The following is a 27,925-nucleotide window of genomic DNA, read 5'->3' as shown; positions in this document are numbered from 1 at the left end:
ACTTTGGTATGATTACACTTGCATTGTAGTTACTTGTATTTATTTATTTATTTACTTCCATGTGTTTACATTTGCGTTGTAGTTACAGTACTTGTATTTATTTCCGTGTGTTTACATTTGCATTGTAAGTGACTTGTAACTTAAAAGTAACCTCACTTTTCCTTCCAGTTCTTTTCCAATTTTAAACGTTTTTATTGAGTGTTTATTAATGGCATACAGGATGTAAAAAAAGAAAAACATCTTGAGATCATCAAATACACATCTTCCAGGTAGGACATTCCCCTGACCGACCCCCCCCCCCCCAATATGTTGCAATTGGCAAGCTTGATTAGCATTGAGTAGCCTTGCAGCTGCAAAGGGTATCTGCATGGGGGTGGCCTGGCTGTTGTTGCCTAGAGGCACCCTGTGTGGAAAGATTCCAGGGTGGGAGCAAGAGCCCTTGTCTTTATGATGCAAGTGTGGATGTTGCAATGGGTAAGCTTGATTAGCATTGAGTAGCCTTGCAGCTGCAAAGGGTATCTGCATGGGGGTGGCCTGGCTGTTGTTGCCTAGAGGCACCCTGTGTGGAAAGATTCCAGGGTGGGAGCAAGAGCCCTTGTCTTTATGATGCAAGTGTGGATGTTGCAATGGGTAAGCTTGAGTAGCATTGAGTAGCCTTGCAGCTGCAAAGGGTATCTGCATGGGGGTGGCCTGGCTGTTGTTGCCTAGAGGCACCCTGTGTGGAAAGATTCCAGGGTGGGAGCAAGAGCCCTTGTCTTTATGATGCAAGTGTGGATGTTGCAATGGGTAAGCTTGAGTAGCATTGAGTAGCCTTGCAGCTGCAAAGGGTATCTGCATGGGGGTGGCCTGGCTGTTGTTGCCTAGAGGCACCCTGTGTGGAAAGATTCCAGGGTGGGAGCAAGAGCCCTTGTCTGTATGATGCAAGTGTGGATGTTGCAATGGGCAAGCTTGAGTAGCATTGAGTAGCCTTGCAGCTGCAAAGGGTATCTGCATGGGGGTGGCCTGGCTGTTGTTGCCTAGAGGCACCCTGTGTGGAAAGATTCCAGGGTGGGAGCAAGAGCCCTTGTCTGTATGATGCAAGTGTGGATGTTGCAATGGGCAAGCTTGAGTAGCATTGAGTAGCCTTGCAGCTGCAAAGGGTATCTGCATGGGGGTGGCCTGGCTGTTGTTGCCTAGAGGCACCCTGTGTGGAAAGATTCCAGGGTGGGAGCAAGAGCCCTTGTCTTTATGATGCAAGTGTGGATATTGCAATGGGTAAGCTTGAGTAGCATTGAGTAGCCTTGCAGCTGCAAAGGGTATCTGCATGGGGGTGGCTTGGCTGTTGTTGCCTAGAGGCACCCTGTGTGGAAAGATTCCAGGGTGGGAGCAAGAGCCCTTGTCTTTATGATGCAAGTGTGGATATTGCAATGGGTAAGCTTGAGTAGCATTGAGTAGCCTTGCAGCTGCAAAGGGTATCTGCATGGGGGTGGCCTGGCTGTTGTTGCCTAGAGGCACCCTGTGTGGAAAGATTCCAGGGTGGGAGCAAGAGCCCTTGTCTTTATGATGCAAGTGTGGATATTGCAATGGGTAAGCTTGAGTAGCATTGAGTAGCCTTGCAGCTGCAAAGGGTATCTGCATGGGGGTGGCCTGGCTGTTGTTGCCTAGAGGCACCCTGTGTGGAAAGATTCCAGGGTGGGAGCAAGAGCCCTTGTCTGTATGATGCAAGTGTGGATGTTGCAATGGGCAAGCTTGATTAGCATTGAGTAGCCTTGCAGCTGCAAAGGGTATCTGCATGGGGGTGGCCTGGCTGTTGTTGCCTAGAGGCACTGAGTTGCCATGAAGCTGCAAAGTCACTGCAAAGTGAGGGTCTCTGCCTAGAGGGAGCCTGGCTCTTATTGCCTGGGGGCACCAAGTCAAGTGCAAGTAAACACCTCCCAAACAGGGGGGTGCCTCCAGGCAACGACAGCCAGGCTCCCTCTATGCAGAGAAAAGGAAGCCACAGAGGAAAGGTCCACGGAGTCTTCGTCAGCGGGGAAGGAGGCAGAGCTGGAAGGGCCGGGGGGCCACGGTCAGGAACCCTGGGGCGGGCGAGAGGTCGATCTCCTCGGGAGGCAGGACGGGGCGCAGGCGGAAGCGCTGCAGGAGCGTGGCCAGCGAGACAAAGAGGGCGGTGGAGGCCAGGCCCCGGCCCAGGCACGCGCGCTGCCCTGCGGGAAGGAGGCATCCGGGGAGGGGGTGAGCCACGCGAGACCCCCTCGAGACCCCTCCCTCCCTCCCTCCCTCGCTGCTCCGGTGGGCAAAGGGAGGCCTTACCCATGGAGAAGGGGAAGAAGAACTCGCTCTCCCGCAGGCTGCCCGCCCCGTCCAGGAAGCGCGCGGGGTCAAAGCGCTCCGGGTGCGGGAACTCCCGGCGGTCGTACAAGGAGGGCTTCAGGGCCGGGAAGACGGTGGTGCCCTGCGGACAAGGAGGAGGAGGAGGAGGACACTTTGGGGGACCCTGCCAACCCTGTCTTACTCTTAACGGCACTCAGGCTGGGTGGGCATCTGTCGGGAGGGCTCCGATTGTGCTCTTCCCGCCTGGCAGAACAAAGGGGGGTGGACTGGATGCCCTTTGGTGTCCCTTCCAACTCTAGGAGTATAATAATAATAATACAGTAGAGTCTCACTTATCCAACACTCGCTTATCCAACGTTCTGGATTTTCCAATGCATTTCTGTAGTCAATGTTTTCAATACATCGTGATATTTTGGTTCTAAATTCATAAATACAGTAATTACAACATAACATTACTGCGTATTGAACTACTTTTTCTGCCAGATTTGTTGTCTAACATGATGTTTTGGTGCTTAATTTGTAAAATCATAACCTAATTTGATGTTTAATAGGCTTTTCCTTAATCTCTCCTTGTTATCTAATGTATTCACTTATCCAACATTCTGCCAGCCCGTTTATGTTGGATAAGTGAGACTCTACTGTAATAGTAATTCTATTGTGATGATGATGAACTCTCCTTCCCTGGAAGCTTTGAAGCCAAGGCTGGATGGCCATCTGTCGGGAGGGATCGGATGGCGATTTTCCCGCCTGGCAGAAAGAAGGGGGAAGGACCAGATGCCCCTCTTTGTGGGTCTCTTCCAACTCTAGGAGTCTGTGCTAGATATAACATAAAATATAGTGTATCTTTCAACCAGATCTATGGTTGGATGTCCATCTGTCGGGAGAGCTTTGATTGTGTCTTTATACCCGGGGTCCTCAAACCCCTTAAGCCGAGGGCCGGTTCGGGGTTGGCCAGACTGTTGGGAAGTGGGCCAGCCTATAGCTTGACAAGAAAGAATGCTGTGCCGTTGTTTACCACGACTCGACAGGCACCAACCCCACTGCTTTGAACGTGGTGCAGACGGGGGAAGCTCACCCGCCGTGGGCCCACTGACCTTGGGGATGAGGTACTGCCGGAAGAGCGTGTCGCGGGTGGTGGCGCGCGGCACGTTGAGCGGGACGAGGGCCAGGGAGCGGTGGGCCTCGCGGATGACGGCGTGCGTGTAGGGCATCCCGTCCAGGTCCGCCATGCAAGGCCTCCTCGACGGGCCGATCACCCGGTCGATCTCCCGGTGGACGTTCTCTGCAGGAAACAGGGGCCGCGTCCCGTCAAGCCCCCTCCGCCACACCCCCCCCCAGGACTGAGGCTCACGTTTGACCAGAAGACCCCGACATTTACATACCCCCCGTTTCCCAGGTCTGGCCAGACATCAGCATCAGCCCCGAGAGAGCAGACAAGGATTACCCGTAGTTGAAACAACGCGTTTACATGACCAGAGACAATGGCTCTTTAAGTCAACACAAGGGTTCCTTAGGTTAAGAAGGAAAACCAGTATCAGTCAAGAAGGAAGGAAAGTCAACATCTGCCCGGAACTGAGGGAGAGTCAGCAGTGATGGACCTAAGAGAGGCCTACTTTCATATCTTAAAAGATAGATGATACATCAGGGCTGGGCCTGTTAATGTGGGATTTGTGTATTAGGAGTGTTTAAATGAAATTTGTGTCTAGCATGTATTGCTTAATCCAGGAAATGCTATAGTGTGTAAAGAGTTAATTTGGTAAGAAGCTGTATTGACCTTGGATGTGTGGCTGGAGCCAGAGAGGAGTGTCCAGACTACAAGTGTGTTTGTATATTACTGACTGCATCAGATGAGATCTGCTTTCTGCCTGCTGAGAAGATCTGTGCTGTTTGTCTACAGTGAAAGTCTTATGTCTTATCGTCTGCAAGTCTGTTTGTCTTGTCAAGTAAAGCTTAGTAAATACTTTTACATCGTCTCTGACATTCCTTCGTTCTGCGCTTCAACTGACATCATACATCTGCTGCTACGCTGCGCGCATTACTCTGACAATTGCTTATGGGCCCAGATCCCAGACCAGTTTGACCAGTTCCCAGAATTAACCAGTACCAAGACTGGACCAGAGTTCTGGAGTTTGGAGTGGAGAGAAAGTTGGAGCTGCGAGTGTGACCAGAGACAAGACCGCTGTTTTGGTGAGCCTGCTTGAATGTGAATCTGGTGTGTCTTCGGAGGAAGATTGATTCCATGGAGAAGCAGCGTCGCAGCGGGGAGTGCTGAGGCCAACTTGGGCCCTCCCCTCCAGGTGTTTTGAACTTCAACTCCCACCATTTCTAACAGCCAGTAGGAATGGTGGGAGTTGAAGTCCAAAACACCCAGAGAGAGGGCCGAAGTTTGCCCAGCCCTGATGTAGAGTGAATGCATATGAGTGTATGAATGCTGAGTAAAAATTATATCCCCTTTAGTCACTATATAGTCTATATGTGCCTACCTTCTTTCTCTGCCAAGTGCCTGATCTATGCTGTCTCACTGGAGACGGAATGCAAGAATCTTTTTAACGTTTCACTCATGACGCAGCAGCAGGCCCAGGGCTGCCCACCTTGCACCTCGGGGTACTTCACGAGCGCCATCAGCGCGTACTGGAGGACGAGGCTGGTGGACTCGGCTCCGGCCACAAAAAGGTCCAGCGTGCTTCTCACCAAACTCTGGAGGTTGAAGACCGAGACGCCCTCCTGCTGCTGCTGCTGCTGCTTCTCCTGCAGGGAGTTTGGGGACAGAGCGGAAGGGAAGAAGGGAAGGAGAAACACAAGTGTCAGGATCGCGGTCTCTGCCTGGGACTGGCTGCTTCGGCTCTCTGACATAAGGAAGGGCGGATGCTGCATCTCTTCCCAGCAGGAAGAGATGCTGGGAACAGCTGGGGAAGGCAGTGGGAATAAGACATCTGTTTCGAGAGGGAAACTGAACTGCGGTTAACAGACTGTAGGCACAGTGTTTGCCCACTGGGGGGCGGATAGGAATTGGGCCTGGTCAAACTGGTCTGGGATCTGGGCCCATAACCAATTGTCAGAGTAATGCGCACAGCGTAGCAGCAAATGAATGATGTCAGTTGAGCGTAGAACGAAGGAACGTCAGAGACAATGTAAAAAGTATGTACAAAGTTTACTGAACAAAACAAACAGACTTGCAGACAATAGACAAAATTTTCGCTCTAGACAAACAGCGCAGATCTTCCCAGCAGGCAGAACAGAGCTCATCTGATGCAGTCAGCTATATACAAACACACTTGTAGTCTGGACACTCCTCTCTGTGTTCTAGCCACACATCCAAGGTCAATACAGCTTCTTAACAATTAACTCTTTACACACTATAGCATTTCCTGGAGGATGCAATACATGCTAGACACAAATTTCGTTTAAACACTACCAATATACAAATCCCACATTAACATAATATACAGGAGGTTTGAGTGGGAAAACTTTAGAACTGTCTTTTGAGGATTGTGGAAAGAAGGAATTCAGCGATTTATGGTGGTGAGCTTGATTTTAACTCCAAGACCTTCGAGTCTGACAGCAAGAGGGGTTTCAATGGGCAAAAGAGCTCCTCCCCCCTTGAGACTGCGCTTGCTTCTCCCGGATGAGGCCCACTAGCCGTGATATGCCCACACGCGTGTTACCTGCTCCATTCTGAGGAGGAAGGCATGGATGAAGTTGCGGGGGGGACCGGGCCGCAGGGCCTCCTTCTGCGCCTCCGCCTTCACGGCAATGGTGCGCTTCAGCTCCTCCGTGTTTCGGAAGATGGTCTGGTGGGAGCCGGGAAGGTGGTCCAGGAGGGCCGGGAAAACGTTGTACAGCTGGGAGGGAGGCGGAGGGGAAACTCAGGGGCCTCGGAGGGAGAACACGTTCACTCCCCATACACCCCCCCCCCCCAGACACACACGCCACTGTGTTGGCACCTGTGCATCTCTATCCGGCCGGGGCTCCACCCCCTCCCACAATCCCACAGGCATGCTCCCCCGCCCTTCTCCCCCGCCCTTCTCTCTCTCGCTCTCATTGGCCAGCTGGCCGGCCTGCCTTGGTCATGGGGCTGGTCTGGAGCCGGGCGTTCTCCTCCAGGAGCCGCAGGAAGGTCAGGAACTCGGGGTCTTGGTAGTCGAAGCGGAAGCCACAGGCCACGGAGCAGAGGACGTTGGCCGAGGCCGCGCTCAGCAGGCGGGAGGGGTCCAGGGGCCGCCCTGCGGAGGGAGGGAGGGGGGGGAGCAGCACAGGCAGGTATGGGCATCAGCACACCCATGCTTCCTCTGGCCCCTCCCTGCTTTCCTGGCTCCAAGCCTTCGCCAAAGGAACAAAGCCCCTTTGTCCGGCGGGTGGGTGAACGGGGAGGGCCGCAAAAGCCCTCCCCGTTCACCCACCCACCCGCCCGTCCATGCCTAGGCTCCTTCGTCATGCCGGGGTGGCAACACAGGTGCCCGGCGTGGCGAAGGAGTCGGACATGCGTGTTGCTAGGTAGATAGAAAGCTACCTAGCAACATGCACGGGGCGCTCGCCCCTTGGGAGGTGCCCCCTGCGTGTTGCTAGGTAGCTTACTATCTACCTAGCAACACGCAGGGGCCACCTCCCAAGGGGCGAGCGCCCCGTGCATGTTGCTAGGTAGCTTGCTATCTACCTAGCAACACGCACGCCAGCGAGCAGGTGAACAGGGAGGGCCTTTGCGGCCATCCCCGTTCACCTGCTCGGATTGCACGGAGGCTCGAACAAGTGGGGTTTTACTGTATATGGATCGCACTGTTGCGTCATTGTGTAAGCCGCTCCAAGTCCCTATGGGAGATAAAGGCAGGGTACATGCAAAGGCTTATCACCAGCCCCTCCCACAGCTCCAGGCCCCTCCCACCACCCTTGACTCCTCCCACTCCCTACAAGCCCCTCCCACCACAACCCCTCCCAACACTCCACACACACACACACTTATATATATACACACACACACACACAGGAAGTGATACTCCCCTCAGCCCCCCCCCACCACACTTGGCCCCTCCCAGGGCTCGAGGCCCCCCCCTTCCTCCCCGCTGCCACCTGGGCCCCCTCCCCCCTCCTCCACCTTCGGTGCTGCCCAGCCTCTCGGCCAGGAAGGCGGCCTCCTCTTGAATCCACTCCTCGGTCGGCGCCTCCAGCTCACGAAGCGTCTCTGCGGCAAAACTCCGGAGCTGCTTCCAGGTCTCTCCATTGCTGAACCCGATGCCTAGAAGGGGGAGGGGGAGGGGGCTGTAGGATCTCTCTTGGGCCCCTCCTCCAGGCATTTGGACTCCAACTCCCACAATTCCTAGTGACTGATGCAGATGCTTCAGAAGTCACCTCTCTCTCTCCATTGGGGCCTGGAGGTAGGCCTCTCTTAGGTCGATCACTCTATCAAAGGCATGGGCTAACTTCGGCCGGTAGGCTGTTAGGAATTGTGGGAGTTGGACTCCAAACACCTGGAGGGAGGGCCGAAGTTGGCCCATGCCTGCTCTATCTATTAAGACCTGAAAGTAGGCCTCTCTAAGGTCCATCATTCCATTTAATTTCCATCACTCCATTTAATACATCTATTTACCCATGGTCATGTAAGTGTGATTTATTGTTATAACTGTATTGTTTTACTTTGTTTAATAATGTGTATTATGTTGTTATGTAATGTTTGCGTTTGCTTTTATGACTGTATGTCCCATCCGAGAGATAGGGCGGTATATAAATAAAGTTTTATTATTATTTATTATAATAATAAGATCAGGGAGGTTGGTCTAGATGACCTTTGGAGTGTCCCTACTCGATCTATCTATCTATTAGGAATTGTAGGAGTCCAATAGCCGGGAGGGAGGACCGAAGCCGTAGATGCAAGCCAACAGGGCCGGTCTCGATTGGAAGTCCTTCCATTCGGGCTCTGGTTTAGTCCCAAAACCCAAAAGGGGAGAGGGTTGTCGAGCGAGGCTCCTTCCCCCGCAGCACTCCCACCTGTCCCGCCGGCCGTCCTGTCCAGGATGGGGGTCCCGCCCCGTCCGCCAAAGTCCTCCCCTCGGGGCCCCAAGGCCTCCCGCACGACCTCGTGTCCGAAGAGCACCACTGCCCGCTGGGAGCCCAGGTGGAGCGTGAAGATCGGCCCGTAGCGCTGGCTCAGCTGCAGGGAGGAAAAGGAGGCGTCGAGGGAGAGAAGAGAGGGGTCGGCGTGAGCACCCTGCGCCCCACGTCCTGGGGACTCACCTTCTCCACGGACCTGGGGAAGTCCGTGGTGTCCACCTGCAGGGCGTTCCCCAGGAAGGGCAGCGGGCGCGGACCGGGGGGCAAGCCGGGGGGCACACAAGACCCCTTCCCTCTCCAGCCTGGAAAGGAAGAATTCGCAATTAGAAAGCTTGCAATTAGCACTTCAGCAGCCATGAAGTTTGCTCTGGACAACAAGCAGCCAAGGGCACAAAGGGTTTTGTTGCTGGTTCTTTCTCTTAGCAAGGGAATGTCTAGTTTTCAAAGTATCTTTGCACAACTTGCCTGGGCATTGCTTGGTCCATTTCTAATGGAAGGCATTGGGTTGAGGCTTGTGGGATCACATAGCCAGAGACACCATTGATTTCCAGTGTCCTCCTTGCTTACAAATATAGCAAGGGAATTTCTAGTTTTCAAAGTATCTTTGCACAACTTGCAAGGGCATTGCAAAATTGATGAGGACAGCTCAAGAAATGAGGGCGGGAGAGCCCTGTAAAAGTCCCCCACCCACCGGGTTCCTTTTTTTTTGCGATTGCGCATGCCATTTTAGAAACATTTAGAATCATTACAAATTTTCGGAAATATCCAAAATTTTGGGGTGAAAAAATCGGAAATACTTTCTATATCGAAGCGCCAGCGCCCCCTACTAACAAGAATTGAAACATTTTTTTCATCGATCGGACATGCCTAGTATCAAAGGGTCATGGCTTTGGGAAAGTTGAGAACCACTGGGCTAGAGCATTATTTTGGGGGAATCGTCTCACCTTGTCGCAGCTTGAGAGCGTGCCTCACTCGTTGCATCCTTCCTTCCTTCCTTCCCAGGCAGACTCGCAGGGATCTGGCTGCTCCTTCCTCGCTCTCCGGCCGAAGAAGAACAAAGCAGCCGCCTCCGGGGTTGGACTCTGGTTTGGAATCAGCAGAGCGATCTGCGCAGGAATCCGGACCTGGCTGCTTCTCTTTGTCGCAATCCGGGCCTCACTTGCCAGACCGGCCCCTCGACTGACCAAATGACCAACTCAAAAACTGCACGAACATCGTTTTAGTTCCCGCTTTGCAACAAATCTCTCATCAGAGCCTCAATTCGACACAATTTGCGGCCACCAAAGAGCAGAGCAACTACTTGCAAAGCGAGGATGGCACAATTAAAAAGGAAAGAATACTTACAAACCAAATCAAAGATTGCACGTACCTATCTATCTATCCAGGTCAGAAGTCGGCTCCCTCTGACCTCCCTCTGGAAGAACCGCCCAAGGGCCAGCTACGTTCCCGGTCTTTTATTTCGCAAGAGTATTCTCTGATTATTTTACGACTGAAGCCTTTGGCCTGCCTTGGGAAGCGGACGCCTAAACGTAGGACAAATCTTGACTTCCATAATAATGTTCAACCAAGACTTGTTCCCCCTCCACGGCATTGATTCCATAATACAGTAGAGTCTCACTTATCCAAGCTAAACGGGCTGGCAGAAGCTTGGATAAGCGAATATCTTGGATTATAACGAGGAATTAAGGAAAAGCCTATTAAACATCAAATTAGTTTATGATTTTACAAATTAAGCGCCAAAACATCATGTTATACAACAAATTTGACGGAAAAAGTAGTTCAATACGCAGTAATGTTGTGTTGTAATTACTGTATTTATGAATTTAGCAACAAAATATCATGATATATTGAAAACATTGACTACAAAAATGGCTTGGATAATCCAGAACCTTGGATAAGCGAGGCTTGGATAAGTGAGACTCTACTGTAATGTTCAATCAAGACTTGTTCCCCCTCCACGGCACTGATTCCATAATAATGTTCAGCCAAGACTTGTTCCCCCTCCACGGCACTGATTCCATAATAATGTTCAACCAAGACTTGTTCCCCCTCCACGGCACTGATTCCATAATAATGTTCAGCCAAGACTTGTTCCCCCTCCACGGCACTGATTCCATAATAATGTTCAGCCAAGACTTGTTCCCCCTCCACGGCACTGATTCCATAATAATGTTCAACCAAGACTTGTTCCCCCTCCACGGCACTGATTCCATGCGAGCGTAGACTCCTGGCAGCTTATCTCCCATTCCTTCACCGCCAGGCAGGAAGACAGTTTGATCCCTCCCAACAGAATTCTAGAGTTGGAAGGGACCCCCAAAGATCATCTAGTCCAGGTTTAATAATAATAATAATAATAATAATAATAATAATAATAATAATAATAATAATAATAAAACTTTATTTATACCCCGCCACCATCTCCCCAATGGGGACTCGGGGCGGCTTACATGGGGCCATGCCCAAGTCAAGACAATATAGCAAAATATAAAAACAACATATCATAATACAATTAAACAATACAATAAAGGTTTAGGCACACTTGGGCCCTCCCTGCAGGCGTTTTGGACTCCAACTCCCACCATTCCTCACACACTGAGGGGAATCCCAAATGCCTGCAGGGAGGGCCCAAGTTGGCCCATTCTGCCGTAAAGACACAACCGAATCCTGACCGACAGATGGCCCCACGTGGAACCAGAATCACGGAATGCTGGAATCGCCCTAGAGGCCATCGAATCATAAAAGATCTCAGAAACGTATAGTTGGGAGAGTTACATGTTCCCCTACCACGTCATTGATTCCAGGACAACTCTGCTGAAGCGTGTCTGTAAGAACCAGTCTTTTATTTACAAACTTGCAAAATGCTGAGTATTTACAACTCCTTTCCTCGCTGAGAGAAGAAGAACGAGCTCCCCCTCAAAAGGCTGCCAGCGAATCGAGGTGAATCAAGGGAGCGGCCCTCCGTGGGTCCCGAGGGTCAAGACCTCCAAGAGCCCCCCCTTTCTGTGTCGGTATCTCCTCTCAGTCCTCTTGGGGCAAGTCGAAAGGCTCGAAGGCCCGGCGGAAGTCCTGAGCGGCGGCCGCTTCCTCCTCGGGCGCCAGTTTGCAGGCCCTCCAGTCTGCCCGGCCAGGCAGGTCCAGCACCGCCGGACTGCACAGCACCTCCCTGCAGAAAGGACATTACATATATACATACACAGACAGGTAATGGTTTGCCCTGACATTAAGTCCAGTCGTGTCCAAGTCCAGGGGTTGGTGCTCATTCCTCAGCCAAAGAGGCGGCAGCGTGGTCGGTCCATAGACACCTCCAAGGCCACTGACTGCATGCAGCGCTGTTACCTTCTTGCAGAAGCGGTACCTATTGATCTACTCACATTTGCATGGTTTCCAACTACTAGGTTGGCAGAGGCTGGGGCTAATAGCGGGAGCTCACCCCGATTCAAATCACCAACCTTTCGGTCAGCAAGTTCAGCAGCTCAGCGGTTTAACCCACTGTGCCACCAGGAGTTCCATGTCTATATCTTATCTGTATCTATATCTATCTTCTATATACATAAAAGAGTGATGGCATCACGGTGACTCACAAAACAACAAAACTACAGGCCCCCCAACCTCGAAATTTGACGACACAACCCATCATCCACGCCTCTAGGTTGATACAAGAAAAAGAAAAGAAAAATAAAGTCCTAATTAGAGGGAGAGGAATAATTGCTTTTTTCCAATTGATGCCAGTTAGAAGGCTAAGCTTCTCCAACTTGGTCTCCTAGCAACCCAATAAAAAATAATAAAAAACACTAAAAATTAATACAATAAAATACTATAACAGAAAATAACTAAAAATAATACAAGAAAATAATAAAATATAATAAATAAAAATATAACTTACAATAAAATTAATAAAAAAATTGCAAATAACGTCAAATAAAAATTACACAACAACTTTTAACCAATACCACCACCACTTTGCCACAGCAACGCGTGGCCGGGCACAGCTAGTATACTATATAATAAAAGTCAGTGTTTGTATGCGGCAGTGCAGCGGTGTATCTGTGTATGTGGCAGTTTTTTGATTGGCTGGCACTTTCACAGGCCACTGTGACCGCCAGGAACAAATTAATACTGTAAATAATACTGTGGACAGTATAAATAAATAAATAATAAATAAATAATAAATACTGTAAATAATAAACCATTACCAGGCCCAAACTTGGCACACATATCCCCCATGACACACTTTATGTCCTGGTGCCATTTGGGGGAGGAGGGACCATGGATGATGGGATTTGTAGTAGTTTCAAACACTTCCGCTCCCACAGACCACGTTACTCTAACCAATGACAGATCAGGGCCAAACTTCACACTCATACCCCCTATGACCCACTTTACGGCCTGGTGCCGTTTGGGGGAGGATAGGCCACGGATGATGGGATTTGCAGTACTTTCAAATGCTTTGACTCCCACAGACCACTGTGACGCCCACGAGTGACGAAACTGGACCAAACAGATCCCCAATAACCCCCTTTACGTCTTGGTGCAGATTGGGGAAGGACATGCCTAGGATGATGGGACTTACAGTGCCTTCACTCACTTCCTGAGACCACTGCAATTGACACGAATGACAGATTTGGACCAAACTTGGCACACACGACCTACTCTACATCCTGGCATTGTTTGGAGGAGGATGGACCATGGACTTGCATATGGGAGAAGTTGTTCACCCACACCCACTGAACCCAGATGACACTGGATCTAGGCTATACTTGGAACACGGGCAAACAGTGCCTTTCTCAAATGACCCGGGCACCGCCGGGTCCCCAAGCTAGTGTATATATATAAACACACACACACACACACACACACACACACACACACACATATACCAAGCATGGCATGTGTGTGTGGGTGTATGTGTATGTATATATATGTGTGTGTGTGTGTGTGTGTGTGTGTGTGTGTGTGTATATATATATATATATATATATATATATATATATATATATATATATGGCCACTGGGGTCTTTCATTGAAATACTGTTAAGTTTATGACTGTAAGGATTGAGGCTTGTTTACACAGGCAGACGGCAGCTTAGTGTCATTCAGGGAAAGGCTGAAGATATAAGCTGACCGGGAGTTTAATCTATTACATTCTGAAAGAAGTTGTTTAAGAAATATTCATTCACACAAGACTGCACTGTAACTAAGATCCTGAAACATCTATATATTGAAACCACACACTTATGTACAAATAAACTTGATTTTTGTTGTTTATAAAGATCAGTCTCCTTGCCTCACTCTGAGCCTGAGGGAAAGCCATTACCATTGACTATTCATCACATACTTTAAAAGACATTACCTCACGTTGGTGGCAGTTACCGTACTTTCCTATATAAGTTACCATACTTCCTCATATAAGTTCATCAGTTTTGTTATCCTTCTTTACCCTCCAAATCCTCCTGATATATATATACTCCAAACATATCTTCCCTCCATATTTGAAAGGCTGTTTACAATTGGAAGCAAGTGGTTAGATCAAAAGGATTCCTCCCTGTCACAGGTTTCACAAATTCACACATCGCCTCTTTGCAAATATAAACACATCGCCTCTTCGCAACATAAACAAAACAATATTTCAGTGGAAAACCCCAGCGGCCCTCCATCCTTTATTCTGCCATTCAGGAAATGTCCAAGCACCATCAAAGCACCCCTGACAGATGGCCACCCAGCAGTGACGACGACGTACCTCCCGAACTGCAAGGGGAAGCTCTTCCTGATGCGATGGAGGAGCTTCTCTCCGCTGTCCAGCTCCACGTAGAAGTACGGTGTCCCCGGCTGCACGATCTGCAAGGCCCAAGAGAGGAGGACGTGGGCGTCTCGTGGGTGGCTATCGCCTCCAGCGCACCCCAGAAGGAAGGAAAAGGCTTGCCCCTTGAGTTAGAAAGGGTTCAGATCTCCAAGAGTTTAGATGAAAGCCAGAGCTCGAGTGTTCTTGTTCAAACCAGCAAGCTACTATATAACTGTCAGAGGATGGGCTATAAAATCTCTGCTAACTCTGACCAAGACTCTGCAGTGTTTTGGGGATCTGAACTGTTTGCTTTCGAGACCACTTGTCCCATTGTGCAGACTAAACCTCCAAAGGAGTTTAGATGAAAGCCGGAGCTCAAGTGTGTTTACTCAAGCTGGTGGGCAACTTGTGATATAAATCTCTGCCAACTCTGACCAAGACTCTGCAGTGTTTTGTGGATCGGAACTAACTGCTTGCCTCTGAGGCCGGCCGTCCCATTGCGCAGGTGGAGGAGGAGGCCGCGAGAGGCGGAATTGGCGTTCCTGCCTGGCGGGGGGCTGTGTGTTTACTCTTTCAAGGCGACCCACCTGCTTGAGAGCAGAATGCTCCGGGATCTCCATCAGCTCAATGCGCTGCTCCTCGGCCTGGGCCAGGAAGGCCTCCTTGATGTCTTCGGCGGAGCAGCGCTGCTGGGGGACCGGGACCACCTGGAGGGAGATGAAGGGGGGGCGTGGTTTGGGGAGTGAATAGGGGGGCACATATAGGACAGAGGCAGGCCTTGTTCCCCCAGAGAGGGAGGCACATCACGGGGGCCGAGCGCCCCTCAGCACAGCTCTTCATCACAGAGAAAGGCAACGGCCTCCTCGCTTCAGGCTTAAACTTATGGGTCATCTTGTGGGAGGGGGGTGGGCGTGAGGAGGGCCCTTCCTCTCCCAGACCCTCCTCCGGCCCTTCCTCCCGGTCACTCTGTGGCAGCCGTGGCCCAACCAGGCACTGCTTCCGCCTGGCCGGGAAGGCAGGGCAGCCGCCATACAGACACCCCCAAAACCATCACCAGAAGGCTGTCCCTCTCCCAATGTGGGAGGAGAATGTGCAAGGAGGGGTGTAGGGTTCTGGTAATTTATATATATAGTAGCTCTCCATTCATGCTGGTGACCTACGATACAACGGTCAGAGGTTGGGCTATAACATCTCTGCTAACTGTGACCAAGACTCTGCAGTGTTTTCAGGATCGGAACGAACTGCTTGCCTTTGAGACAGACCATCCCCAATACACACACACACATACAGTACAGTCTCACTTATCCAACATAAACGGGCCGGCAGAACCTTGGATAAGCAAATATCTTGGATAATAAGGAGGGATTAAGAAAAAGCCTATTAAACATCAAATTAGGTTATGATTTTACAAATTAAGCACCAAAAATCATGTTATACAACAAATTTGACAGAAAAAGTAGTTCAATACACAGTAATGTTATGTAGTAATTACTGTATTTACGAATTTAGCACCAAAATATCACGATGTATTGAAAACACTGACTACAAACATGCGTTGGATAATCCAGAATGTTGGATAAGCGAGTGTTGGATAAGTGAGACTCTACTGTACAGAATAAAAAGATTAAAATTAAGATTAATTATTCCCTTAAGGTAAGGTTTAAGCGGGGGCAAGGGTAAGTAAAACTAGTGCCTTGTCCATAGTAAATTTTAAATTTGGATTTTATTATTGGCATTAATATCACAGCTGTCCACTTCCATCTTCTCGCGGATGGCCAGCGCTTTTTGTGTAAAAAGGGTCAGTTGTTGTGTTTTATACTGCTATTGTTTTTATTCGGGCTCGGCCCCATGTAAGCCGCCCTTTGGGGAGATAGAGGCGGGGTATAAAAATAAAAGTTGTTATTATTATTATTACTCTTCCTCTATCATCTATGTATTGATCTGCCTCCATCTCTCTCTCTCTCTCTTCACCTGTGACTCTGTCTATCTATCCATCCATTCACCAATACATTGGCAATGCAAGAGTGATTCGAATGTGGAAGGACGGGTGCTTTGTTTGGGTAATTCTACTTATATTGGGGATGGCATTCCAATCCCTTGCACCACATGCAATGACAATGAAGTTATCCTCTCTCTCTCTCCCTCCCTCCTTCCTTCCTCACCTGGAGCTGGAGGTGCTGGCTGCGGAAGTTCCTCTCGTAGACGACGCACCGCTTGCCCCGGGACCCAAAGAACCTGCGCAGGGCCGCCTTGTACTGCTCCACCTCCTCCACCACGTCACCGGGCAGCTCCACCACCGACTGGCAGTGGCCAACGGGCAGGATGAGGACGTGGTCCGCGCACAGGGCCCCCTTGGCCAGCGCCAGGTAGCACTGAGGGGGCAAAGCAGGGTGGTAGACCACCAACCATTCGGCCCACGATGCAGCCCTTCCTCGGGGCTGCAACATTCATAGTTTAACATCATTTAATATTATTTAAAGAGATTATTTCCAATACCCTAACATTATGTAAATATTATATTATATTACTACTATATAGTATTATATTATAATTACATAGCATTATATTATTATATTATATTACTATATTATAATTTTGTATTATTATTATTATTATTATTATTATTATTATTATTATTATTATTATTATTATTATGAGGGCTGCAATGGTGCAATGGGTTAAACCTTTGCGCTGCTGAACTTTTGACCTGAGGTTTGGCAGTTCGAATCAGTGGGTGAGCTCCCACTGTTAGCCCTAGTTCCTGCCAACCTAACCGTTTGAAAACATGCAAATGTGTGTATATCAATAGGTGTTGTTATTGTGATTATTATTATGTTATCATTATTATTACCAAAGAACACACATCATGGTGTTACAGTGTGCTATTATAACTTTATATTATTACTGCTGTTGTGTTATTTTTATTAGTATATCATTTTTATTACCAAGGAACACACATCATAGTGTTAGAGTGCTATTATAATGTTATATTATTATTGCTGTATTATTATTATTATAATTATCATTATTATAATCATTATTACCAAGGAACACACATCATAGCATTAAAGGTAAAGGTTTCCCCTGACGTTAAGTCTAGTTGTATCCAACTATGGGTTTGTTGCTCATCTCAATTTCTAAGCCGAAGAGCCGGCGTTGTCCGTAGAAACCTCCAAGGTCATGTGGCCGGCATGACTGCATGGAACGCCATTACCTTCCCGCCGGAGCAGTACTTATTGATCTACCCACATTGGCATGTTTTCGAACTGCTAGGCTGGCAGGAGCTGGAGCTAACAGCAGGCGCTCATTCCGCTCCCCGGGTTGGCACCTGGGACCTTTCGGTCTGCAAGTTCAGCAGCTCAGCGCTTTAACACACTTCGCCACCGGGGCTCCTTTAATCATAGTATTACAGAGTTTTATTATAACTATATTATTATTGCTGTTGCGATATTATATTATTATTTATATTATTAGTATTATTATTATTACCAGGGAACACACATCATAATGTAACAGAGTTCTATTATAACTTTATATTATTGCTGTTGTGTTATTATATTATTATTTATACTATATTATATTATTATTATACTATTTTGTAGTTTACTAAACTTTCGCCATTTTTTTGACGGAACACGGGGGCGGGGAGGGGTGTTCCCGGCCTCACCTGGGAGCCGATGCTGACGACCAGGTGCTTCTCCACTTGGGGGCTGGCCAGGCAGAACCAGCAGGCGGCCGGCGGGAGGGCTTTGCGGGGAAAGAAAGCAAGGAAGGAAGGAAGGAAGGAAGGGAGGAAGGGCAGCGTCACCACAAGCAAGAAGCCCCACCGTCCCTCTCCCTCCGGCCTCTGTTTGCATCCCCGGAGCAAACCCGGCAGCCCTTTCCCTCTGGGACTCACGGGGAAGCCTGCTGCGCGGGGGCTGCTGCTGCTTCCCTCTCCCCTCTCCTTCCGCCGGCCGCTTCCGGCCCTTGGGCTTCCGGCTCAGGTCGAAGAAGAACTGGGAGGCCAGCTCAGTGTCTTCTCCCTGCAGAGCCGGGCAGAGAGAAGACGGGTCAGAGAGTGGGGAGAGACCCCAAAGGCCAACTGATGCTCGGGTGCCAGAGCTAAGAGGGAGCCATGAAGAGAGTCCCATCTTGTCCCTTTGCAGCAGCTGGAGGCCCCTCCCCGCAATAATAATAATAATAATAAAACTTTATTTATACCCCGCCACCATCTCCCCGTGGGGACTCGGGGCGGCTCACAACGTTACAAAAGTAACAGCACAAATACATTAAACAATATACACAGTTTAAAACACAAGAAGATGATAAAACAGAAGTTAAAACAAAGGTTTATATAACAGTAATAATATCAAACAACCACCAATGCAAATCCGTCAACTTCAAAGGGGGGGGACTATAGCAGCAATATAAGATAAAATCATTAGATTAAAATACCCTGATGAAAGGAGCCTAATAACATTCAGGATAGAATTATAATGAGGCTGGTCAATAACATGCTATGCTAGTTTTATATATATGTGTATGTATGTGTGTATATATATATCTATATATATAAAAGAGTGATGGCATCACGGCGACCCACAAAACAACAAAACTACAGGCCCCCCAACCTCGAAATTTGACAACACAACCCATCATCCACGCCTCTAGGTTGATACAACAAAAAGAAAAGAAAAATCAAGTCCTAATTAGAGGGAGAGGAATAATTGCTTTTATCCAATTGCTGCCAGTTAGAAGGCTAAGCTCCTCCAACTTGGTCTCCTAGCAACCCAATAAAAAAATAATAAAAAACACTAAAAAATTAATACAATAAAATACTATAATAACAGAAAATAACTAAAAACATTACAAGAAAATAATAAAATATAATAAAAATATAACTTACAATAAAATTAATTTAAAAAATGCAAATAACATGAAATAAAAATTACACAACAATTTTTAACCAATACCACCACCACTTTGCCACAGCAACGCGTGGCCGGGCACAGCTAGTATATATATATGTATATATACACACACACATATTTGTGTGTGTATGTGTGTTTATGTATATGTATTTATATATACAATATAATTTACAATAATATATAATAATTATAGCATATTGTATATACATATAATATTCATAATATTATATTGTAATACGATATACAGTAGTCTCTCACTTATGCAACATAAACAGGCCAGCAGAATGTTGGATAAGCAAATATGTTGGATAATAAGGAGACATTAAGGAAAAGCCTCAAATTAGGTTATGATTTTACAAATGAAGCACCAAAACATCATGTTAGACAATAAATTTGGCAGAAAAAGTAGTTCAATACGCAGTAATGCTATGTAGTAATTACTGTATTTATGAATTTAGCACCAAAATATCATGATATATTGAAAACATTGACTACAAAAATGCGTTGGATAATCCAGAATGTTGGATAAGCGAGGCTTGGATAAGTAAGACTCTACTGTAATACTAATAATACAATATAATAATATTAATTATATATTATATTTTACACGTAATATTACTAATAATATTACAATATATTGATACAGTACAATATAGTAATTTATTGCCAGTATTGTACTATACAAATATAATATTGTATGTAAATTTAATTTGTAAGCCGCTCTGAGTCCCCTTCAGGGTGAGAAGGGCGGCATATAAATGTAGCAAATAAATAAATAAATAAATAAATAATCCAGCCCTCTTCTGCAGGCTCAGGCAAACTTCGGCCCTCCGGGTGTTTTGGACTGCAACTCCCACAATTCCTAACAGCCTACTGGCCTGCAGAAGAGGCCCTTATCTTCCCTCCCTCCCGTCCCCAAAATACCTTTGCGCCTGGCAGGAGGTGGGAGGCGCTGCCCTTGCTGCCCCAGGGCTGCCGGTAGGGGCTCTCGGTGACGTCCTGGGGCTGCTTGACCAACTCCGCCGGGTCCATGGAAGCCATGGGGAGGATGCTGAAGGCATACAGGTACTGCCAGAGACAGAGAGAGAGAGAGAGGGTGCATTGGCGGAAAGGGACAACAAATAATTTGGGAGAGAACTAATGCTACACCCAAGTTGGTTAAAAAGATAAAACATTCTAATACTAATAACAGATTCATAGCTGTTTCGGGTCTCCTTTGGGGGAGATCAAGCAAGATATAAATAAATGCAATAATAAAATATATAATATTAATAACAATATGTTCTCATACTAATAATAGATGAATAGCCGCTGTGAGTCTCCTTCGGGGGAGATCAAGAAGGGTATAAACACAATAATAATAATATAATATAATATAATAGACATAATAATAGGTAAAGGTAAAGGTTTCCCCTGACGTTAAGTCCAGTCCTGTCTGACTCTGGGGGTCAGTGCTCATCTCCATTTCTAAGCCAAAGAGCCGGCGTTGTCCGTAGACACCTCCAAGGTCATGTGGCCATAGGCATGACTGCATGGAGCGCCATTACCTTCCCGACGGAACGGTACCTATTGATCTACTCACATTGGCATGTTTTCAAACTGCTAGGTTGGCAGGAGCTGGAGCTAACAGCGGCCGCTCATGGGGTTTGAACCTGGGACCTTTCGGTCTCCAGCTCAGTGCTTTAACGCACTTTGCCACCAGGACTCTTTATACATAATAATAATATGTGCTAATACTAATAATAGATACATAGCCACTTTGGGTCTCCTTTGGGGAAGATCAAGCAGGATATAAAAACAATAATAATAATAATATTAATAATAACATACGTTCTAATACTAATAATAGATACATAGCCACTATGGGTCTCCTTCAGGGGAAATCAAGCGGGGTATAAACAAACACAATAACAATAATATAATATATAATAATATGTTCTAATACTAATAATAGATACATAGCTGCTTTGAGTCTCCGGATGGAGAGAAAAAGATGGGTATAAACAAACATGATAATAATATAATATGATATAGAATATAATAATAAATATATTATAATACTAATAATAGATACATAACTACTTTGGATCTCCTAGTGAAGAGGAAAAGTGGAGGATAAATATAACAACAACAACAACAAATCCTATACATAGCTGCTTTGAGTCTCCTTTGGGAGAGATAAAGCAGGATATAAATAAACCTATTTATTTATTTATTTACTACATTTATATGCCGCTCTTCTCACCCCGAAGGGGATTCAGAGCGGCTGACAAATCAAATGTACATACAATATATTATTAGCATAGCACAATATAAGCAATTAAATTACTATATTGTACTATATAATTTTATGGTAATATTATTAGTAATATTACATTTAATATATTAACAATAATCTATATATATAAATGAGTGATGGCATCACGGCAACCCACAAAACAACAAAACTACAGGCCCCCCAACCTCGAAATTTGACAACACAACCCATCATCCATGCCTCTAGGTTGATACAACAAAAAGAGAAGAAAAATAAAGTCCTACTTAGAGGGAGAGCAATAATTGTTTTTATCCAATTGCTGCCACTTAGAAGGCTAAGCTCCGCCCACTTGGTCTCCTAGCAACCCACTCAGCCCAGTGTTAATAAAAGAATAAAAAATAAAGTAAATACAAACAATACAATAAAAATAATTAAAAACACTAAAAAATTAATACAATAAAATACTATAACAAAATAATTAAAAATAATACAACAAAATAATAAAATATAATAAATAAAAAAGATAAGTTACAATAAAATTAATTAAAAAAATACAAATAACGTCAAATAAAAATTCCACAACAACTTTTAACCAATACCATCACCACTTTGCCACAGCAACGCATGGCTGGGCACAGCTAGTATAATATAATAACCTAATAATAATAATGATAAAGTGGGGCTCCCCCACCTTGCTCTTCTCCGCGTTGCCCACGTTTGCCAGGGCGATGAACCGGCTGGCGTGCTGGGCGGCTTCCTGGAGTACGGCATGGTTCCTGCAAGAGGCAATGGGGCTCCGTCAAAGGGCGCAGGGAAGCCTCGGAGGGCAGCGATACAATCCCATGCTCCAACAGACCTGCGACGCACCTGTACGGCAGCCTCTCGTAATAGAGCTTCTGCAGGGCGGCAAAGTGGTAGCGGGGCTTGAGGCTGGCAGCCAAGAGGGAGACCAGCTCGGAGCTGCCGGGCGCCTGGCTCTGGACGGGGCCCTGCGAGGAAAAGCACAACAACAAGGCTTCCCTTTGAGCCCCTTTAGAAGGTTCACCCAACGGCCAGAACTGTGGGGCATAGAAAGGCCTTGTCTTGGGGAAAACATCCAAGCGAGGGAGCTTCCTGATGACCGCTGGCCTGCTTGCCCCCGAAGCATTGATGGCCCCAGCATATTGCCCTGGGGATGAACCCTCACCGGCGTGCTGTTTCCAAAGGCCTGGATGCCCTTGGGCCAGGGAGAGGTCAGCAGGATGTCCACGCCTTTGAAGCCCGGAGCGGAGAGCAAGGAGGCCCGGAGGTTGGCCACGTCGCGGGCGCTGAAGCCGTGGGCCGGAGCTGGCTCTTGCGTGGACTCGGTGCCGCTCAGGTAGGCGATCTGCAGCCCGGAGGCCCCGCTGAAGACGCCCTTGTGGCCTGGGAGCAAGGGCAACAAAGGTTGGGAGTCAAGGCCGGTTCCCAACAGAATAATAATAATAATAAAAACCAGTACAACAAAGCCACACTACAAACTAGAGCTGACAGCTGGCACAACAAAACACTGCATGGAAAGTTCCTTGACAAAATTGAAGGAAAAGCTGATAAGGAGAAGACCTGGCTCTGGCTCACGAATGGGACCCTGAAGAAGGAGACAGAAGGCCTGATCCTTGCAGCCCAGGAGCAAGCCATCAGAACAAAGGCAATTAAGGCCAAGATCGAAAAATCAGCTGATGACCCAAAATGCAGACTGTGCAAGGAAAACGACGAAACCATTGATCATATCCCCAGCTGCTGTAAGAAAATCGCACAGACAGACTACAAACAGAGGCACAACCATGTGGCCCAAATGATTCATTGGAACTTATGCCTCAGGTACCACCTCCCAGCAGCAAAGAACTGGTGGGATCACAAACCTGCAAAAGTATTGGAAAAAGAGCATGCAAAGATACTGTGGGACTTCCGAATCCAGACTGACAAAGTTCTGGAACACAACACACCAGACATCACAGTTGTGGAAAAGAAAAAGGTTTGGATCATGGATGTCGCCATCCCAGGTGACAGTCGCACTGACGAAAAACAACAGGAAAAACTCAGCCGCTCTCAGGACCTCAAGATTGAACTTCAAAGACTCTGGCAGAAACCAGTGCAGGTGGTCCCGGTGGTGATGGGCACACTGGGTGCCGTGCCAAATGATCTCAGCCGGCATTTGGAAACAATAGACATTGACAAAATCACCATCTGCCAACTGCAAAAGGCCACCCTGCTGGGATCTGCACACATCATCCGAAAATACATCACACAGTCCTAGACACTTGGGAAGTGTTCGACTTGTGATTTTGTGATACAAAATCCAGCATGTCTATCTTGTTTGCTGTGTCATAATAAAATAATAATAATAATAATAATAATAATAATAACAACAACTTTATTTTTATACCCTGCCTCCATCTTCCCAAGGGGATTCGGGGCCGCTTACATGGGGCCATGCCCAGGTAGTTACAGTCGTTAAAAAATAAAAACATATCAAATGAAATACAATTATACGTGTAAACATAGTAAAATAACATGACAAAGGCATGAGAAGAATGCACTGGGACCATGAGGATATGCAAGCAGGGAACAGGAAACAAACAGCACGGCCCAAAATTTCAAACACAAGATTCTTATAAATCTTGCAACTGGGACCAGACTTGCAGCCCTGTCAATTATGCTCTGGGCGAGGTTGCATTTTGCTACCAAAAGGAACTGGAAATAAAGTTCTCAACTACATTGCTACGAAAACAAGTACCAATATAGTTCTCAAGTGCTTATGATACCAAAATAAATACCAAGAAAGTTACCAACTGCTTTGCTATGAAAACAAAGTACCAAGAAAGTTACTAATTGCTTTGGTATGAAAACAAAGTACCAATACAGTTCCCAATTTCTTTTGCTACCAAAATAAAGTATCAGGAAAGTTACCAATTGCTTTGCTATGAAAACAAAGTACTAAGAAAGTTATGAATTGCTTTGCTATAAAAACAAAGTACCAGTACAGTTACCAACTGCTTTTGCTACGAAAATAAAGTACAGTAGAGTCTCACTTATCCAAGACTCGCTTATCCAACGTTCTGGATTATCCAACGCATTTTTGTAGTCACATGTTTTTGTAAATACAGTAATTACTACATAGCATTACTGCGTATTGAACTACTGTTTCTATAAAATTTGTTGTATAACATGATGTTTTGGTGCTTAATTTGTAAAATCATAACCTAATTTGATGTTTAAAAGGCTTTTCCTTAATCTCTCCTTATTATCCAACATATTCGCTTATCCAAGCTTCTGCTGGCCCGTTTAGCTTGGATAAGTGAGACTCTACTGTACCAATATAGTTCTCAAGTGCTTATGATACCAAAATAAATACCAAGAAAGTTAGCAACTGCTTTGCTATGAAAACAAAGTACCAAGAAAGTTATTAATTGCTTTGCTATGAAAACAAAGTACCAATACAGTTCCCAATTTCTTTTGTTACCAAAATAAAGTCTCAGGAAAGTTACCAATTGCTTTGCTATGAAGACAAAGTACAGTAGAGTCTCACTTATCCAAGCTAAACATGCCGGCAGAAGCCTGGATAAGTGAATAACTTGGATAATAAGGAGGGATTAATGAAAAGCCTATTAAATGTCAAATTAGGTTATGATTTTACAAATTAAGTACCAAAACATCCTGCTATACAACAAATTGGACAGAAAAGGTAGTTCAATATGCAGTAATGTCTTGATGTAATTACTGTATTTACAAATTTAGCACCAAAATATCATGATATATTGAAAACATTGACTACAAAAATGGCTTGGATTATCCAGAGGCTTGGATAAGCGAGGCTTGGATTAGTGAGACTCTACTGTATCAGGAAAGTTACCAATTGCTTTGCTATGAAAACAAAGTACCAAGAAAGTTATGAATTGCTTTGCGATAAAAACAAAGTACCAATACAGTTACCAACTGCTTTTGCTACGAAAATAAAGTATCAAGAAAGTCACCAATTGCTTCTGCTTCTGCTATTGCTTCTACCAATACAGTTCCCGCTGCTTTTGTTCAGCTCCGCCTGCCAAACTCACCCAGGTAAGTGATGTTCTCGGCCAGTTCGCAGCCGCCAGGGTCCGGGAAATGGCCAGCCGTTTCCGCGTTGTTGGCGCCCAGGACAAACGTCGGGATGGGAGCTGGAGGAGGAGGGAGGGAGGGAGCAAGGAGAGCGGCCTTGGTGCTCATGCTTGAGCGGGGAGGCTCACCTACAGCTATCCTAGTCTATTCTATAGTGCATTCTATATTCTATATCTATCTATAGATACATTTTATATCTATAATTGTTCATGGATACAGTCTATGAAGTCAAATATGACCCTCCCTCCAATAAAAGATAGTAATTTATAGTTTTGCTAAGGACAAGGACATCAGGCTTTACAAGGGTTAAGTCTTGGTCAATTTGCAAATACAACAATAACAACAAAGACCCTTCCCATGTTAGACAGTGTGTACATTTTAATCAAGGCTTTATGTCCGGTATTTCATCTATATATATAAAAGAATGATGGCATCAGGGCAGCGGACAAAACAACAAAACGAAAGGCCCCCCAACCTCAAAATTTGACAACACAACCCATCATCCACACCTCTAGGTTGATACAACAAAAAGAAAAGAAAAATAAAGTCCTAATTACAAGGAGAGGAATAATTGTTTTTGTCCAATTGCTGCCAGTTAGAAGGCTAAGCTCCGCCCACTTGGTCTCCTAGCAAACCTACTCAGCCAAGGGGACAGGCAATGTTAGGCCTCACTTAGGCCTCTTCCACAGATTATCAGATTTTAACTGGATTATATGGCAGTGTAGACTCAAGGCCCTTCCACACAGCTATATAACCCATTTAGAATCTTATATTATCTGCTTTGAACTGGATTATCTTGACTCCACACTGCCATATAATCCACTTCAGTGTGAATACTAAACATAAAGACAGCCATACAACAGACATTCAATACCACCACTACCTCAACAATTTCTCACCAACACCACCAGACAACGGCAGAGCAACGCGTGGCCGGGCACAGCTAGTGCTGCTCTAAATTGCTCTATAACATTTATAACATCTATGTATTTATCCATAGAGATGTTAATACTTTCCCCATGTTTTGATGATAGAAACAATTAGGAAATGATGACATTGATGACACAGGAACAAAAAAACTGTGCTACATAGTGCTATTATAGTAAAGGTTTCCCCTGACGTTAAGTTCAGTCATGACCAACTCTGGGGGTTGGTGCTCATCTCCATTTCTAAGCCAAAGAGCCGGCGTTGTCCATAGACATCTCCAGGTCATGTGGCCAGCATGACTGCATGAAGCGCCGTTACCTTCCCACCAGAGCAGTACCTATTGATCTACTCACATTGGCATGTTTTCAAACTGCTAGGTTGGCAGGAGCTGGGGCTAACAGCAGGTGCTCACTCCGCTCCAGGGATTTGAACCTGGGACCTTTTGGTCCGCAAGTTCAGCAGCTCAGCACTTTAACACACTGGGCCACCAGAGGCCCAGTGCTCTTATAATTTTATATTATTATTGTTGTTGTTGTAAAGCAGTACAGCAGAATCTCACTTATCCAAGCTTCTGGATAATCCAAGCCATTTTTGTAGTCAATGTTTTCAATACATCGTGATATTTTGGTGCTAAATTCGTAAATACAGTAATTACTACATAACGTATGGAACTACTTTTTCTGTCAAATGTGTTGTATAGCATGATGTTTTGGTGCTTAATTTGTAAAATCATAACCTAATTTGATGTTTAATAGTCTTTTGCTTAATCCCTCCTTATTATCCAAGATATTCGCTTATCCAAGCTTCTGCCGGCCTATTTTGCTTGGATAAGTGAGACTCTACTGTATTATTATAGGTTGCAGTGAGATTTCCAGACTGCCTGGTCATATTCCACGAGCATTATCCCCTGACGTTTATCGCCTGATTAGCACTGAATGGCTTTGCAGCTTCAAAGCCTGTCTGCTTCCCGCCTGGGGGAATCCTTTGCATTACATATTATTACAATAGTATCATTATATACTTTATTATTATTATTTCTTTTATCATTGACTATAATTAGTACGCGGGGCGTAGCCATGGCGACTCACCCTTCTTGGCCCCGCCCCGGAAGTCCTCCCACTCGGGTTCGCGCGCGGAGCCGAAAAAGTTCCCCACGCAGAGCAGGAGCTGTGAGGGAGAGGAAGAGGTGTGGGAAGGCGCATGCGCAGGCAGAAGGCAGCGGGCGAAAGGGACGTCGCCGCGCGTACCTCGAAGGGCCCGCTCTTCTTCTGTACGGCGCGGACGCGGGCGAAGAGCGCCTCCAGGCGGCCCTCCACGTCGCCGCAGACCAGCCTGCCGGGAGAAGAGAGAGGAGGGGGCGCCGTGAAAGGCAGGCCCTCTCTGCCCGCCCCTCCCTCCGCCCTCCCTCCCGCGCTTCTCTCGCCTCTCCGTCCTTCTCACTCACAGGCGGAGCGGCCTCTCGGGCGGCGCCATCTTGGATTGAGGAGGAAGACACGGCACCGCGGCGTCACATCCGGCGCGAGGACACTTCTACGGCTGCGTAGTGCCTCGTTCTCCCCCCCTCCCACGCATTCTAACCT

At 46.6% G+C, this 27,925-nt stretch overlaps 2 protein-coding genes and 1 long non-coding RNA gene across 3 annotated transcripts; 1 reads left to right on the top strand and 2 right to left on the bottom strand.

Moving 5' to 3' along the window:
• Positions 1-168: 168 nt before the first annotated feature.
• LOC103282037 (cytochrome P450 2H1) lies at positions 169-9,432 on the bottom strand. Its single transcript, XM_062965263.1, has 10 exons — positions 9,300-9,432; positions 8,539-8,657; positions 8,293-8,455; positions 7,403-7,543; positions 6,376-6,536; positions 5,979-6,155; positions 4,905-5,061; positions 3,408-3,595; positions 2,293-2,434; positions 169-2,186 (listed from the first exon to the last, which is right to left on the bottom strand). Exons 1-10 carry the CDS (start codon positions 9,334-9,336, stop codon positions 2,005-2,007), a joined length of 1,467 nt encoding a protein of 488 aa, XP_062821333.1. The 5' UTR covers positions 9,337-9,432; the 3' UTR covers positions 169-2,004.
• Positions 6,150-11,096, top strand: LOC134294382 (uncharacterized). The gene is made up of 2 exons (XR_010001304.1): positions 6,150-6,430; positions 9,358-11,096. It is a non-coding gene; the product is annotated as an uncharacterized LOC134294382 (long non-coding RNA).
• Positions 10,728-27,923, bottom strand: cwf19l1 (CWF19 like cell cycle control factor 1). The gene is made up of 14 exons (XM_008124515.3): positions 27,790-27,923; positions 27,593-27,677; positions 27,434-27,512; positions 25,376-25,477; positions 22,492-22,709; positions 22,173-22,294; positions 21,997-22,081; positions 19,973-20,116; positions 18,034-18,160; positions 17,803-17,882; positions 16,298-16,507; positions 14,723-14,842; positions 14,094-14,191; positions 10,728-11,518 (listed from the first exon to the last, which is right to left on the bottom strand). Exons 1-14 carry the CDS (start codon positions 27,816-27,818, stop codon positions 11,374-11,376), a joined length of 1,644 nt encoding a protein of 547 aa, XP_008122722.1. The 5' UTR covers positions 27,819-27,923; the 3' UTR covers positions 10,728-11,373.
• Positions 27,924-27,925: the final 2 nt, after the last annotated feature.

The sequence above is a fragment of the Anolis carolinensis genome, unplaced genomic scaffold (assembly GCF_035594765.1).
Source record: "Anolis carolinensis isolate JA03-04 unplaced genomic scaffold, rAnoCar3.1.pri scaffold_14, whole genome shotgun sequence".
Taxonomy (NCBI): Eukaryota; Metazoa; Chordata; class Lepidosauria; order Squamata; family Dactyloidae; genus Anolis; species Anolis carolinensis.
Note: the sequence above shows the minus strand (reverse complement) of the source record. Positions and strands in the feature narration are given on the sequence as shown.